Below are 14929 nucleotides of genomic sequence, written 5' to 3' on the forward strand. Positions count from 1 at the left end.
ATTTAAAAAACTATATAGAATTATATGTAGAACTAGCCCACCTAATTTGGAACCTCTCGTAAGGTATTTTACGGTACTTAAAAATCACACTGCAGTAAACTCTACAGCAGAAAAAGCATGCTGAAACATTACTGGTTTTATTGTACCATGCCACACAAAGTTAATGTCAAGTGTTGAAAATTTCCTCTAAACGTCATTTTTCAGAAGAATGTTCCACCTAGAAACACTGATGGTCCAACATCTGGAAAAGCCATTCCTTTTGGTGAGCAATCTGAAAAGATTCTTACATCCCAATAATACTCATACTCTGAGATTAAGGAGAAAACATGTCTAGTCTAATCTAAAACTTAAAAATTTATAATATGATTATATTCTTACATAATTTTTTTCTTCATGGAGGTATATATTTAAAATACCTGCTTTCTTACTGCATAAAAAAGTAACATTAGCCTAAGCATCACAAACCAAAAACTTGAACACTGCTAAGACCACGAATGCTATTTCTAGACTCTGCAACTCCATGCCTCTACTTTGTTTTTTTCTTTTCCTTCATTTTGAGAGAGAAAAAGCACGTGTGCATGTGCAGACGAGTGACAGGGGAGAGGCACAGAAGAAGAGAGAGAATCCCAAGCAGGCTCCAGGCTCAGCATGGGGGCGACTCCCACGACCCTGGGATCATGACCTCAGCTGAAATCAAGAGTTGGATGGTCAGGGGCGCCTGGGTGGCTCAGGTGGTTAAGCAACGACATCAGCTCAGATCATGATCTCACGGTTCGTGAGTTCTAGCCCCGAGTCAGGCTCTGTGCTGTCAGCTTGGAGCCTGCTTCAGATTCTGTGTCTCCCTCTCTCCCTGCCCTTCCCCTGCTCACCACTCTGTCTCTCTCTCTCTCTCTCAAAAATAAAATAAAAACATTAAAAAATTTTTGGAAAAAAAAGAGTTGGTCAATTGACAGAGCCACCCAGGTGCGCCTCCATGCCTCTACTTTGAACTCACTTTACTTAAAGAAATCCTCACCCCAGTCCCAAACAGCTCTATATACCTTCCTTCATTTCTTAATTCTCTTTTCCTAACACTTTTTCACTCAAGTTTAACTAGTATTACCACCTTAAGTTCATATAAATTCTCTACAGCTTTCAAAACTTTTCCAAGTCCTATCTGACCTTTATAACCATCCAACAGGTAAAATTTTAAAACGAAGAAATTAAAAGTGAGAGATACTGGTGTGTCTGGCTAGCTCAGTAGAGCATGTGACTCTTGACCTTGGGGTTATGAGTTTGAGCCCCACACTGAGTGCAGAGATTACACACATACATACATAAAAGTGAGAGATATTAAATAATTCATCTGCAGAAGGTTGCAAAGTTAGTTAGGAGGCAGAAGTTGGCAATTAGAACTCCTAACTCTATATATTCACTTAAACCACAGTGGCATTAATGAACTGCATTATTAATGTTTTCAAAGTATTTCAGGAAGTGTGAAAACAGACAATTTTCCTAAAGAATAAATAAGAGGCTGGACAGTCAATTTAATGCTTAACTCCACAGCATTTACAACAGTTAATATCATGAACTCTTTATATGACTACAGAATATATATGAATACTTCCCCCCACCCCAAAATATCTTACTAGTTCTGCTATCTTCATTCTATGACTCAAAGTAAACAATGCATGTTTAAGACAGTCTTGAACTGTACTAAAGAGGTACAATTTCAAGTGAAAACCTTCTAAAATTAAATGACAGAATTATTTGCTTCTTAGGAAAAAAAAGTAATAAAAGAGGCAGATGCTGTTTACTGTAGCCCATTCCCCGGTCAACTCTGTGACAATTACTTTTTAAAACATCAGAACTACTTTTACTAACATTATTATTATTAACATACTATTAACATGGAAGAATTATGTGCAGTTATCTAGCAGCTCAATTGTCATATTGAACATCACTTGCCCTACAAGTTAGAAAAACAAGTCAAGTAAAGTTAAAAGGTTAAAAAGAAAAAGATGAAGGATAAGGTTGTTTTGAAGACATCAAAATGAGATGTAAAAAGACCACATTAAAATATCAGTGATTATCCAGTGTAATGGAAAGAGTAACTTACTAGGCTAAAATAATATGAGGTGGTATGTGGAATTCCTGGCAACCTACCTAATGATTATTTATTAGCAACAGTGTGGTGTGTTGCAAACAAACAGATTCTGGGGAAAAAAACCAAAACAAAACTTGAGTCTGGATCCTGGCTGTCCCTAGGAAGTAGATTACATGATTTCTGAAGATATTTCTGACCTCTCTGGGCCCCAGGCTCCTTGGCTGTAAAATCTAGCTATCACCAAATGTGTTCTAAAATCCAACAGAAGACTTCACTATATAGTGCAGGTTTCAGAGAATCTATGATAATGTAAATCATCTACCACAGGGCCTGGCAATGATCACCATAAAACTGGTCTACAGATTTTCAAAACGTATTTAAAATGGTCTCAAGTTCTGAAAATATTCCAGAATTAGATGGTGGGGAAGGATGCATGTGACGAATATATTAAAAACCAATGAATCGTATACTTTAAAATGGGTAAGATGGCGAATTTTGTTATGTGCGTTTTACTTCAATTTTTAAAAATGGCCCAGAAATGTTCTGGATAGCAAAGGAACAGCAAGGACTGAAAGGCTGCCATGAATAAGCAATACCCTCAAAAAATGCGGAGGGTTCTCCCAAAGGCCATTAATTTTTTAAAAAAAATTTTAATGTTTATTTATTTTTGAGAGAGAGTGAGAGAGAAAACAGAGTATAAGCAGGGGAGGGGCAGAGAGAGAGGGAGACACGGAATCCGAAGCAGGCTCCAGGCTCTGAGCTGTCAGCACAGAGACCGATGTGGGGCTCGAACTCACGAACCGCGAGATCATGACTGGAGCCAAAGTTGGACGCTCAACCGACTGAGCCACCCAGGCACCTCAAAGGGCCATTATTTTTAAAGCAATATTTTGGTTTTTTTTTGTTTTTGGTTTTTTTTTTCAACGTTTATTTATTTTTGGGACAGAGAGAGACAGAGCATGAACAGGGGAGGGGCAGAGAGAGAGGGAGACACAGAATTGGAAACAGGCTCCAGGCTCTGAGCCATCAGCCCAGAGCCCGACGCGGGGCTCGAACTCCCGGACCGCGAGATCGTGACCTGGCTGAAGTCGGACGCTTAACTGACTGTGCCACCCAGGCGCCACTAAAGCAATATTTTGTAAGTGAGGCCGGACATTTATTAAAAATTATGGTTTAATATGTGTAGAATATTTTGTTTGCTTGAAAAACACCTAAATTTTCCTAATGGAAATGTTGAAGTCACATGTTCTGAGCTATCCTTTTGTTTTAATCTGAAGATCAACCTGACTTTACATCTGAAATTTTATTTATTTATTTATTTATTTATTTATTTATTTAACATCTGAAATTTTAAAACACAAAAGGGCTCAGTATTGGTTGTATTTGTGGAAGAAAGGTTTTCATCCACAAAAACAATCTGGCAAACATTCCCAGACTTGGCCCTCTCCTTCTCAGGACACACAGTATAGGACAATATGAGTCCTAAATGCACAGTTATACTACCAGAAGGCACATTTTAAGTGTTATTTTAAATTCTTGGTTCCTAAGTACATATCAATTTTCAAAGTGAAAAGTTTATGATGGATAATAATTTCCAACTGTTCATATTGTATACTTTCATAAAAGAAAGTAACATTAATTAAACTCCTTACCATAGCACAGTCTATAACATGAAGAACTTGTTAGCCAGGCTATGGCTTGTAATCCTCTGTAGAAAACTAAGTATCTGAGAAGTGTTACCAAAGAAATAAAAAGTCTCTGAGCTTGCTCAAGCTAAAAATATTAAAATTTACAAATGTTTTCTTACCAGTAAAATGGAAATTATGCAAGTATCAGTGTATGTTATTTATGTATCAATTAAAACAGCTCCTGGCATACTTTAACTTTACTTATTTATTTTGAGAGAGAGAGACAGAGAGAGAGAGAGAACTGAACGGATAGAGAGAGAGAGAGAATCCCAAGCAGGCTCTGCATCATCAGCGCAGAGCTCGATCTCATGAACTGTGAGATCATGACCTGAGCCAAAATCAAGAGTCAGACCCTTAACTGACTGAGCCATCCAGGTGCCCCATAATTCTTTTTTTTTTTTTTAAGTTTTAATTTGAATTTCAGTTTGTTAGCATACAGTGTGTTATTAGTTTCAGTTGTACAATATGATTCAACACTTCCATAAAATACCCGGTTCTCATCACAACAAATGCCCTCCTTAATCCCCATCACCAATTTAACCAATCCCCCCCATCCACCTCCTCTCTGCTAAAACCAACTACACAATGGGGCACCTGGGTCCAACTTCAGCTCAGGTCATTATCTCAAGGTCTGTGAGTTCCAGCCTGGCATCAGGCTTTGGGCTGACAGCTCAAAGCCTGGAGCCAGCTTTGGATTCGGTGTCTCCCTCCCTCTTTCTCTGTCTCTCCCCTGCTTGCACGCACGTGCACACACTCTCTCTCAAAAAACTGAATAAACATTAAAAAATAAAATAAAATAAAATAAACACAAGAAACAACAAGTATTGGTGAGGATGTGGAGAAAGGTGAACCCTCTTGCACTGTTGGTGGGAATGCAAACTCATGTAGTCACTCTGGAAAATAGTACTGAGGTTTTTCAAAAAGTTAAAAATAGAACTACCCTAAGATCCAGCAATTTCACTACTAGGTATTTACCCAAATAACACAAAAATATTAATTCAAAGGAGTACATGAACTCTGATGTTTATAGCAGCATTACCTACAATAGCCAAATTATGGAAATGGCCGAAATGTCCATCAACTGATAAACAGATAAAGAAGATGTGGTGTAGGGGTGCCTGGGTAGCTGAGTCAGTTGAGAGTCCAACTCTTGATTTCAGTTCAGGTCATGATCTCATGGGTTTGTGGGATCAAGCCCCGCCTGCTTAGGATTCTCTCACTCCTCTCTCTCTGCTCCTACCCCAACTCATGAGTGTTCTCACACATTTAAAAAAAATGTGGCAGGCAAGGGAAACAAAAGCAAAAATGAACTATTGGAACCTCATCAAGATAAAAAGCTTCTGCACAGCAAAGAAAACAATCAGCAAAACTAAAAGGCAACTGAAGAAATAGGAGAAGATATCTGCAAATGACATACCAGATAAAAGGTTAGTATCCAAAATCTATAAAGAACTTACCAAATTCAATACCCAAAAAACAATCCAGTGGAGAAATGGGCAAAAGACATGAATAGACACTTTTCTAAAGACATCCAAATGGCCAACTGACATATGAAAAGATGCTCAACATCACTCATCATCAATGAAATATAAATCAAAAGCACAATGAGATACTACCTCACACCTGTCAGAATGACTAAAATTAACAACTGAGGCAACAACAGATGTTGGCGAGGACACGGAGAAAGAGGAACCCTTGTGCAGTGCTGGTAGGAATGCCAACTGGTGCAGCCACTTTGGAAAATAGTATGGCGGTTCCTCAAAATATGAAAAATAGAACTATCCTATGACCCAGCAATTGCACTACTAGGTATTTATCCGAAGGATACAAAAATGCGGATTTGAAGGGGCACATGCACCCCAATGTTTATAGTAGCACTATTGGTGATAGCCAAAGTATGGAAAGAGCTCAAATGTCAATCAACTAATGAATGGATAAAGATGTGGTGTGTGTATCGATGATGAATGGATAAAAAAGATGTGGTGTGTGTACACACACACACACACACACACACACACACACACAGACGAATATTACTGGATAAACAAAATGTAGCATATCCACACAATGGAATACTACTCAGTAATAAAAAGAAATGGACTACTATACACACAACATGGATGAATTTCAAAAGCATGTTGCTAAGTGACAGCTAGACACAAAAGTCTATATACTGTGTGACTATGTTTATATGAAATTCTAGAAAAGACAAAACTATAGTAATAGAAAGCAGATCAGTGATTGCCTGGTCCAGGGGGTGAGAGGACTGACTGCAAAAGGACATGAGGAAACTTTTTGAGGTTATGGAAATGTTCTACATCTTGATTGTGGTGGTGGTTACACCACTGACCGTATACATTTCTTTACTGAATTGTACACCTAAGGTAGGTGAATTTTGTCTCATAAATAGAAATATTTGAAAAAAAATTATGAAAGAAAATGAGCAGAAAAATTAGGATGTAGCAGCCTACAGAGGTCCCCTCAGACCTACTGTCTTCTTTAACTTGGAATATATAATTCAGATAAGGCCACAACTAAAATTTTACCCATACACTAAAGGTAAACCCATGCAAATAATACAATTCAAGAGAAGAGAAAGAGAATACACAATCTTCAAATACTCTGGAGGAACATTTACCATATATGCAAATTAATGTAACTCTAACTGGAAGGTACTAGGACATCCTAAATTTAATTTTTTTTTTGAAATTTATTTATTTACTTTGAGAGAAAAAGAGCATGGGAGGGGAAGGGTCAGAGAGAGAGGGAGAGAATCCTAAGCAGGCTCTACACTGTCAGTGCAGAACTCGATGGGAGGCTCGATCCCACAAACTGTGAGATCATGACCTGAGCTGAAATGAAGACTTGGACGCTTAACTGACTGAGCCACCCAGGTGCCCCAGACATCCTAATTTTTAAACCATCTTGTTTATGCATGAAGTCAGTCAACTCTCCTAGATTTAAAAATTATTAAAATGAAAACTTGTCTTTAAAAATATAAGCATAAGGCTGTCAATTCTAAATTTTATAATTCAGTTATTAAAATATTATAGTATGCTTAAAATATACTTTAAAAAACCAGACAAACCAAGAAACAAACTCTTAACTATAGAAAACAAACTGATGGTTATCAGAGGGGAGAGGGTGAGGGGAATGGGTGAAATAGATGATGGGGATTAAAGGGTATACTTATGATGAAAAAGTAAAATAATAAAAATAATTACATGGAAGTCAGCTTTTTACAAAAGAATTTTTTAACGTTTATTTATTATTGAGAGACAGACAGAGACACAGCATGAGCATGGGACGGGCAGAGAGAGGGGGAGACACAGAATCCGAAGCAGGCTCCAGGCTCTTAGCTGTCAGCACAGAGCTGGATGCAGGGCTCAAACTCACAAGCCGCGAGATCATGACCTGAGCTGAAGAAGTCAGATGCTTAACCAATTGAGCCACTCAGGCGCCCTGGAAGTCAGCTTTAAAACAGATTACTTATTCCGATGCACTAAATTCCTGATAACTAAATGCTAGAAAATATACTTCATGTTTTAATTGAATAGAAATACATACTTAAAATCTGGATTTGACAAACTAGTTGAAAAAGTTGTGTCAATTTCTCTTGGGGAAAATCACATTCCAAAGCTTTACCACAGCTATCTTTTATTTGGAGTGACTGGGCTGCCTGAAGAGGAGAAGGAACTTGTTGAGCTTGAATAGGGATTTCTCAAAGCTAACATCAAGGAGTCCTCTAAACCCTGCCAAATTGTGGATGGTATATAAACAGACACAATATTTATTTTGGGACAAAGATCCTTCAGGCAAGTAAGCAAAATACTCCAGAAGCAGCAGAATCACAGAACTTTGGAAAAAGCATTTAAAAGAAGAATCTGTCCTCATTCATTAAATCAAATGCTGTTAAATTTTGCTTTACTTATGCTCATGAAAATGAAAGATAAAAGATTTTTGTTTTAAGTACCAAAGTTCAGAGGAGAAAAAATAAAACCAAAATTTCTTAAAGTATCTGCTCTAATGACATATACTTCATAACTACTTCTCAATGTCTGCTAGTAATGTTATTTGACTATCAAATAAAATCAGAAGTTATAAATAGAAATACAACAACTGTATTGGGTGAGTGTAGTAACACTAGATAGTATATTCAATTTCCATAGAAAACAAACAGTAGCGCTGTAAAGTTCATTTTTTTTTTCAGTTTATAAAATATTTTTCATACCCTTTATCTTTCTACTCAAAAACTAGGATCATGTAGTAAGCATATACAATAATTAACTTGAAACCCCAATGAGGCTTTACAAAATACAGAATGCATGAAAAACCATTAATCTGACCATTCAAGACTAATAACTTACGGTGAACCATAATCATTTGCATTTGTTTGAAATAAAGAGTAATTGAAAATGGGTCTTAAGAGGAAAGATCAGAGGAATTGGAATTTGCTTGGCATACAAAAATTTAACTAAGAATAACTTAAATTCTGATTGGTTGCTTTCCTTTGTCTTCTTAAACTGAAATTAGAGAAAAGCAGTTTAGATTAAGGAAGAATTACAAACATTTTCGCTATCTGGGTTTATAATACACCAGGATGGACCACTTGGGAAAAATGTGGTGTTCCAAAACTGTACAGCTACAAGTGAAGCTGACCTAAGGCACAGGATAGCACTGAAACTCCATAATTAAATTATCCATAATTTCACCCTACAAAATCATCAGATAGCCTCATTTTACATAGTGCTTTACAATTTTAAAAGCATTTTCACATATTCTGGCACCTCATTTAATCCTGACATAAGGTATATGAATAGGACAGACATTTTGGTTCCCATTAACAGGTAAAAAAGTTACGGTTATCTTTTGACTTAAATCAGCTCTTTTCATTGTAGCGTATCAGTATAGTATATATAGTGTATACTATATTATACTATATTATTTTAAATCTCTTCTAAGAAAGCCGTGTTTCAAATCAAAGAAAATACATAGCTTCCGTTTCCTATTAACATTCTAATATTTTCAGAATTCACTAAATTAAAGTGAATTGTTGGGGTAGCCAGCCTCTAAGATAGCCCCAATGATCCCAGTCTCCTGGTATTCACACCCATGTACATGAATAAATACTCCTCCTTCCCTGCTGAGTGTGGGCTAGACTTAGTGACTCCCTTCTAATGAACAGAATAAGATACAACTGGAGAACAGGTCATAAAAAGCAGGGTGACTTCATTCTTTTTCTCTCTATGGAGAGGCACACATGACCAGGAAGTGAAGCCACCTACTAACAGTCACGTGAGTGAGCTTGAAAGTGGATGCCTCAGCTCCAGTCATCTTCAGAGACTGCACAGCCCCCGGCCTGAGCCAGTGACTGAAACTCTATCTCGAATGTGGATAGTGTTGGCATGGATGTATACGTTTGTCAAAACTCAAATCTATATATACAATTAAAAGGGGTGCATTCTATTGTATGGAAAGTATACATCGCTAAAGCTGATTTTTTTTTTTTTTTAATTTTTTTTTTTTTCAACGTTTATTTATTTTTGGGACAGAAAGAGACAGAGCATGAACGGGGGAGGGGCAGAGAGAGAGGGAGACACAGAATCGGAAACAGGCTCCAGGCTCTGAGCCATCAGCCCAGAGCCTGACGCGGGGCTCGAACTCACGGACCGCGAGATCGTGACCTGGCTGAAGTCGGACGCTTAACCGACTGCGCCACCCAGGCGCCCCAAAGCTGATTGTTTTTAACAGATCACTGAATCCTTGGGATAAGCAAATGAAGGGTCACTTATGAAAAAGCTGTGCCATAACTTAGTAAGTAAAGGGTGGGTGGTAAGAAAATAAGTGCATTAACAAGTGACCACCACAAACACACATGTCCTAAACTGCTCCTCAAAATTGCTCTACCCACAGCCTTTCCTATCTCAGATGGCAGCAATCCCATTCTCCCAGTTGCTCTTGCCAAAAACGCTGGAGTCCTTCTTGACTCTCACATCACACATACATTCAGACTATGATCACTTCTCACCACCTCCACTGCTGCTACTCTAGCCTCTCGCCAAGATCACTGCAACAGCCAAAATGGTCTCCCTGCCTCACTCCTGCCCCTCTAAAGTCTATTAACTTAGATCCTTTCAAAACCTAAGGCAGATCCCATTGTTCATCTGCTCAAAAATCTGAAACCGCTCCCCCATTTCATTCAGAATAAAAGTCCATGTTGTTTCAAGGTCACATAAACTGACTCCTTGTTATCTCCCTGACCTCATCTCCTATTACCCTCCTCCTTGCACAGTCTACTCCGGGCACACTGGGTTGTCTGCTGTTTATCAAACACATGCTCCCACTCTACGACCCTTACAGTGGGTGTCTCCTCTGTCTTGAATATCTTTCCCCTGATACCTGCATGGCTCATCATTCCCTAACCTCCTTCAGGTCTCTGCTCAAATATATGACTTTCTTTATCCAGATCATTCCATTTAACATTCTCATTGATCATCCTTATTCTATTCGACTTTTCCTTTTTTTCCAGAACACTAACCACTTTGTGACATATTATATAACTTACTTATTACGTATACTGTCTATTCTCCACTCCTTCCATAAAACAACCCCCAGGGCAGGATCTTTATTTTGTTCATTGATGCATCTCAAGCGCCTAGGACAGTGCCTAGTATACACAACAGATGTAAAACAAGTACGTTCTGAATGAATGAATGAACTCTGTCAGGTACCGGGCTAAGTACTTTATATACACTATTTCATTTAATCACTAGGGCAACCTTGGGAAGTACGCATTAACCTCATGTTATAATTGAGGACCATAAAGGTTAAATAAATTGTGCAAAGATACACATTTCTAAATGAAGCCAGGACTTAACTCCTCAAGTATGCCTAACTCCAAAGCCTTGACCATAGTTTTCTCAAAGTTGGGTGTGAATGGGAAGAGAACTAAGCTGCTTGAGGAGGTGACTAGGCTGAGAATTTGTAGAAGACACTGATCTGTGATCCAATATAAAAAGCAGAGGCTGGGGCGCCTGAGTGGCGCAGTCGGTTAAGCGTCCGACTTCAGCCAGGTCACGATCTCGCGGTCCGTGAGTTCGAGCCCCGCGTCAGGCTCTGGGCTGATGGCTCAGAGCCTGGAGCCTGTTTCCGATTCTGTGTCTCCCTCTCTCTCTGACCCTCCCCCATTCATGCTCTGTCTCTCTCTGTCCCAAAAATAAATAAACGTTGAAAAAAAAATTAAAAAAAAAAAAAATAAATAAATAAATAAAATAAAAAGCAGAGGCAAATAATTAACATGGGGGGAAATTACTTCCATTTTTCTTTGCTTCTAGTCCTAGTCCTAATCCTATGGGGACAGATTTAAAAGCTAATGGTTATCAGGAGACCATAAAAAAGGAATAAGAAAAATAAGAGACCCCATAGTTTGAGCTCCATGGTTGAGAAAACATGGGTCAGTATCTTTTCTCTAAATTCACTGGTATACTTTATCCCACTGGAATGGAGCAATATAGTAGTAGTTTCTTAGTTTTGTTTTTTGTGCCTTAACATGTTTTTTCCTTCTGGATTCTATTGGTACACTACAGGTGTTGAAAAGTATATTTAAAAAGTACATGATCTACGTATAAACATTTATAGATTTAAATCTGTGGGAAAGATACTGAATTTGCCACTGTTACTACTCTTGGGATACAGCCACACTCATTTGTTTACATATTGTCTATGGCTCCTTTTCCACTATAACAACTGACTTGAGCAGCTGCAATAGAGTCCATATGCTTGCAAAATTGAAAATATTTGATATGTGCCCTTTAACAGAAAAAAACTTCTAAAACAAATGTTAATAAAATACAAGTTTCCTGATAACTTGCATCAGTTCTATCAATTTTCCAGGTATATCTGAAAACACATCCCCCAAATGCTACAATAGCCATACAACATTTTTGTTATTGGTCATGTAACTGAAAACATATCAATGGCTTAAGTCCAAGAATAATGTGGACTTCAATCTGGTAAACAGTTACCATTAAATTAATTTAAGCAAACATACTTTCTAGTAGAGTTAACACCCATTTATTAGTTATTAAATACAGGAAGACTTGGGTAACTCTGAGATGTCCATTCTGAAGTTTAGCATCAAAGGTGAAGAAAAAGCTTTTTTTGGTTTCCATCTGTAGTCTCTGATCTACCATGTTAAACAAATATTAAAAAAGTGTTTTGGGGGTACCTGAGTGGCCCAGTCAGTTAAGTGCCTGACTCTTGATTTCAGCTCAGGTCATGATCGCACAGTCCTGAGATTGAGCCCGACATCGGGCTCCACACTGAGTGTGGAGCCTGCTTGGGATTCTCTCTCTCCCCCCCTCTCTCTCTGCCCCTCCCCTGCTTGTGTTTTGTCTCTCTCTCAAAATAAATTAGCATTAAAAAAAGTGTTTTGAACAAGAAAAAAATAACTTCTTCATTGAGTTACACTTACACACACAAAAACAGACCAAAAAAGCAATAATCCTACAATGACTTCCCAACTTCTTCCTTATATACAAGAATTACAAGATAGTAAAACTTGGATCATATGCTTGTAATCTTGCAAGCAAGCAAGCTAATACATAGGAAAGCAAATTACTTATTACTCATTCTAAAAATTCTGTAATCTATTTTCCCTCTCCTTTTCCAAAGACTAGTTGGTTCATCACCCACAAAAAAATCAAACCTTATTTCATAAGATTAAAACAAAAAATTCTTCATTATACATACACAAAATCAGAAATCTTTTTCCTAATACAAACTAATACAAAGATCTTTGAATTACAATATGTATTATGTTTTGCAAATAAAGTGACAGGTTATGCTATTCATGACGACACTTAAAAAATTGAGCAAGTTGATAAAAACAGGTATGGAAACACACTGTAAAGGAAATCCAAGAAATAGTATAAAATTAAGCCAAAAAAGATTTCTCTTTAAATATTTTATTTCAAAAAGAGTCAACTTCTACATAAAAAGATGAACCAATCCGAGATATTATTCAATAAAATTTCACCAAAATGTCATACATTTAAACCAGAATTTAATAGAGCTCTCAGCTTACACATTTTACAGCTTCAAACTAAAATTCCACCATAAAAAATTTAAGGCATTGATTTATTTTCCCAGCTTTTCCTCAAAATAAAAACATTATTTCCAGGTTAAAGTTTTCACTGTTCTTATCAAAATTAAATTTGAAGTAGTAACAGAAGTAGAAATTTACCCATGAGGTATTTCTAAATATTATTACATTTTATGCCTTTTCCCATTTTTCTCTTTTTATTTTTTTATAGCATGGTAGTCACCTAGGTTAGTAAAACAAAAAATTCCTGTTAACACTTTTAAAGGAATTAAGTTTTATATGTTACATGCAAGAAAGCACACTACTCATCTTTAAGGGCTAGAAGTTTCTATGATGAATATCATGTACATGAAATTAGTTATAAAATCACATAAAAAATTTGACAGCAATTTTTAAAATTGTACTACATTCTTATAACATGAAAACAAATCTAACCATATGCCTGTATAATCACACCTGTGATCTCTTCATTAAACTGTAAATCTTCCGATAATCTCTAATACAACAATCCACAGTATTTCAAATTGCAAAGAAATGTTTCCTACCTTGCCTGCTTCTCTTTCTAAGTCCACATACTCCCGGCTAGGTGTCTGTCGTTGTTCTCCCTGCCAGCTGGCCGGAAAAAACTGGAGAGATAGATTGGTTCCTGTGGCCACAAAAGCCTTTTAGAAAAATCAATACAAACAGGATCAGGAGCAGGACATTACATAAATTATGCAGGCAGTCATTTATTTTTACATCAGTTTCTGTCTTAAGCCAGGCAGCACCGAGAATACTTAAAAGTAAAAAACACACACTCATCATTTTTCTTAAGTATTAAGTTACAAACATCTGATTCCATTTTGAGGACATTTGCCATTGGCTGCTTAAATATAAAATCAGACATGGAATCAATACTTTCTTTCAGGTCATTTTTTGCTGACGTTAGGATCTTGCATTGCTAATGTCTAACCAGAAGCCATCTCCTTGAATTTAAAAACTTCTATTTTTAAATGTGAAAAACACTGAAGATCTAAACATTTTGAATTTTAAAGCATACCACAATTTAAAGTTGTATAAATGGAGACATTTTAATTTCTCTTGATTTCCTTTGCTCAATGAAACACTATGCTTTAAAGCTCAGGTTAAAAATGCTCGCGACTGTCTCTTCGGATAAACAATACATTAGCATATGATGTGATGGAACTTCTCATCTGGCTACAACCTTAGGTGATTTAAAAAATATGCATTTTCTAAAATTTAATTTTAGGAGAACTGGATCTGACTATACAAACGAGTATTCATCTAATATTTATAATAAGATTTGGATGCATGGTTCAACATATGGAACAATCTAAAACCATTTCAATAAAGTATTCTGTGTAGCCCCTAAGCGATTTATATTTCCTCCAAGTAAAAAATGGAAATAACGGCGTCCCTCTTCCCAAGGGAAATTCAGAGAGAAAGAAATAAGTAAAAAACATTTTTAAAAAAAAACCAAACATTTTTAATCATCTAAATGTAAACTCTTCTTTCTTTGTTGAAACGAGAGAACGTTTTTGTTTTATTTTACTAATTAAAGTTCTACAACATACTTTGTGTTTCCCATCAAGGAGTCTTCATCTGAAAAAGCAAGGGGTTCACATCTGGGGTAATTTGTTTAAAGCCACTGGCTGAGTCAGCTACCTGCTAGTACCCCTGAGAATTTATAGCTTAGATTCTTTAGAGGTAAAAATTTATTCCCTATTTCTATTCTTGGTATTTCAGGTACAACTGTCAACACAATTACTAAATCTCTACAGATATTTTTGATAGTATTTCCCTAATCATCTGGATACTCTTTCTTGTGGCAAATATTTTATGTGAATAGGGACTGAACAAACAACAATATTACAACATTAACCTTAAAATAAAAATCTTCCCCCATTAATAAAACCAAGTTTAAAAAAACAATCAAATGGAGTGAAATGAACCTAGGGTTCAAGAGAAAAGCAGACTCTAGAAGGCAAACTGCCTAGGCTGAAGTAAGTGACTTAGCTGTACCTCAGTTTCTCCAGTAATTAATATTTGTAA

At 36.8% G+C, this 14929-nt stretch overlaps 1 protein-coding gene across 2 annotated transcripts in view; it reads right to left on the minus strand.

The window, feature by feature from the left end:
• The window catches only part of CBFB (core-binding factor subunit beta), a 56798-nt gene that overhangs the window by 38094 nt on the left and 3775 nt on the right, over positions 1–14929 (minus strand). For both annotated transcript variants that reach the window (XM_025920681.2, XM_025920682.2), the window contains exon 3: positions 13423–13539. In XM_025920681.2, the coding sequence (XP_025776466.1) occupies positions 13423–13539 (117 nt within the window). The remainder of the gene's footprint in view (positions 1–13422; positions 13540–14929) is intronic.

The sequence above is a fragment of the Puma concolor genome, chromosome E2 (genome assembly GCF_028749965.1).
Source record: "Puma concolor isolate L17-30 chromosome E2, mPumCon1.1.hap2, whole genome shotgun sequence".
NCBI lineage: Eukaryota > Metazoa > Chordata > Mammalia > Carnivora > Felidae > Puma > Puma concolor.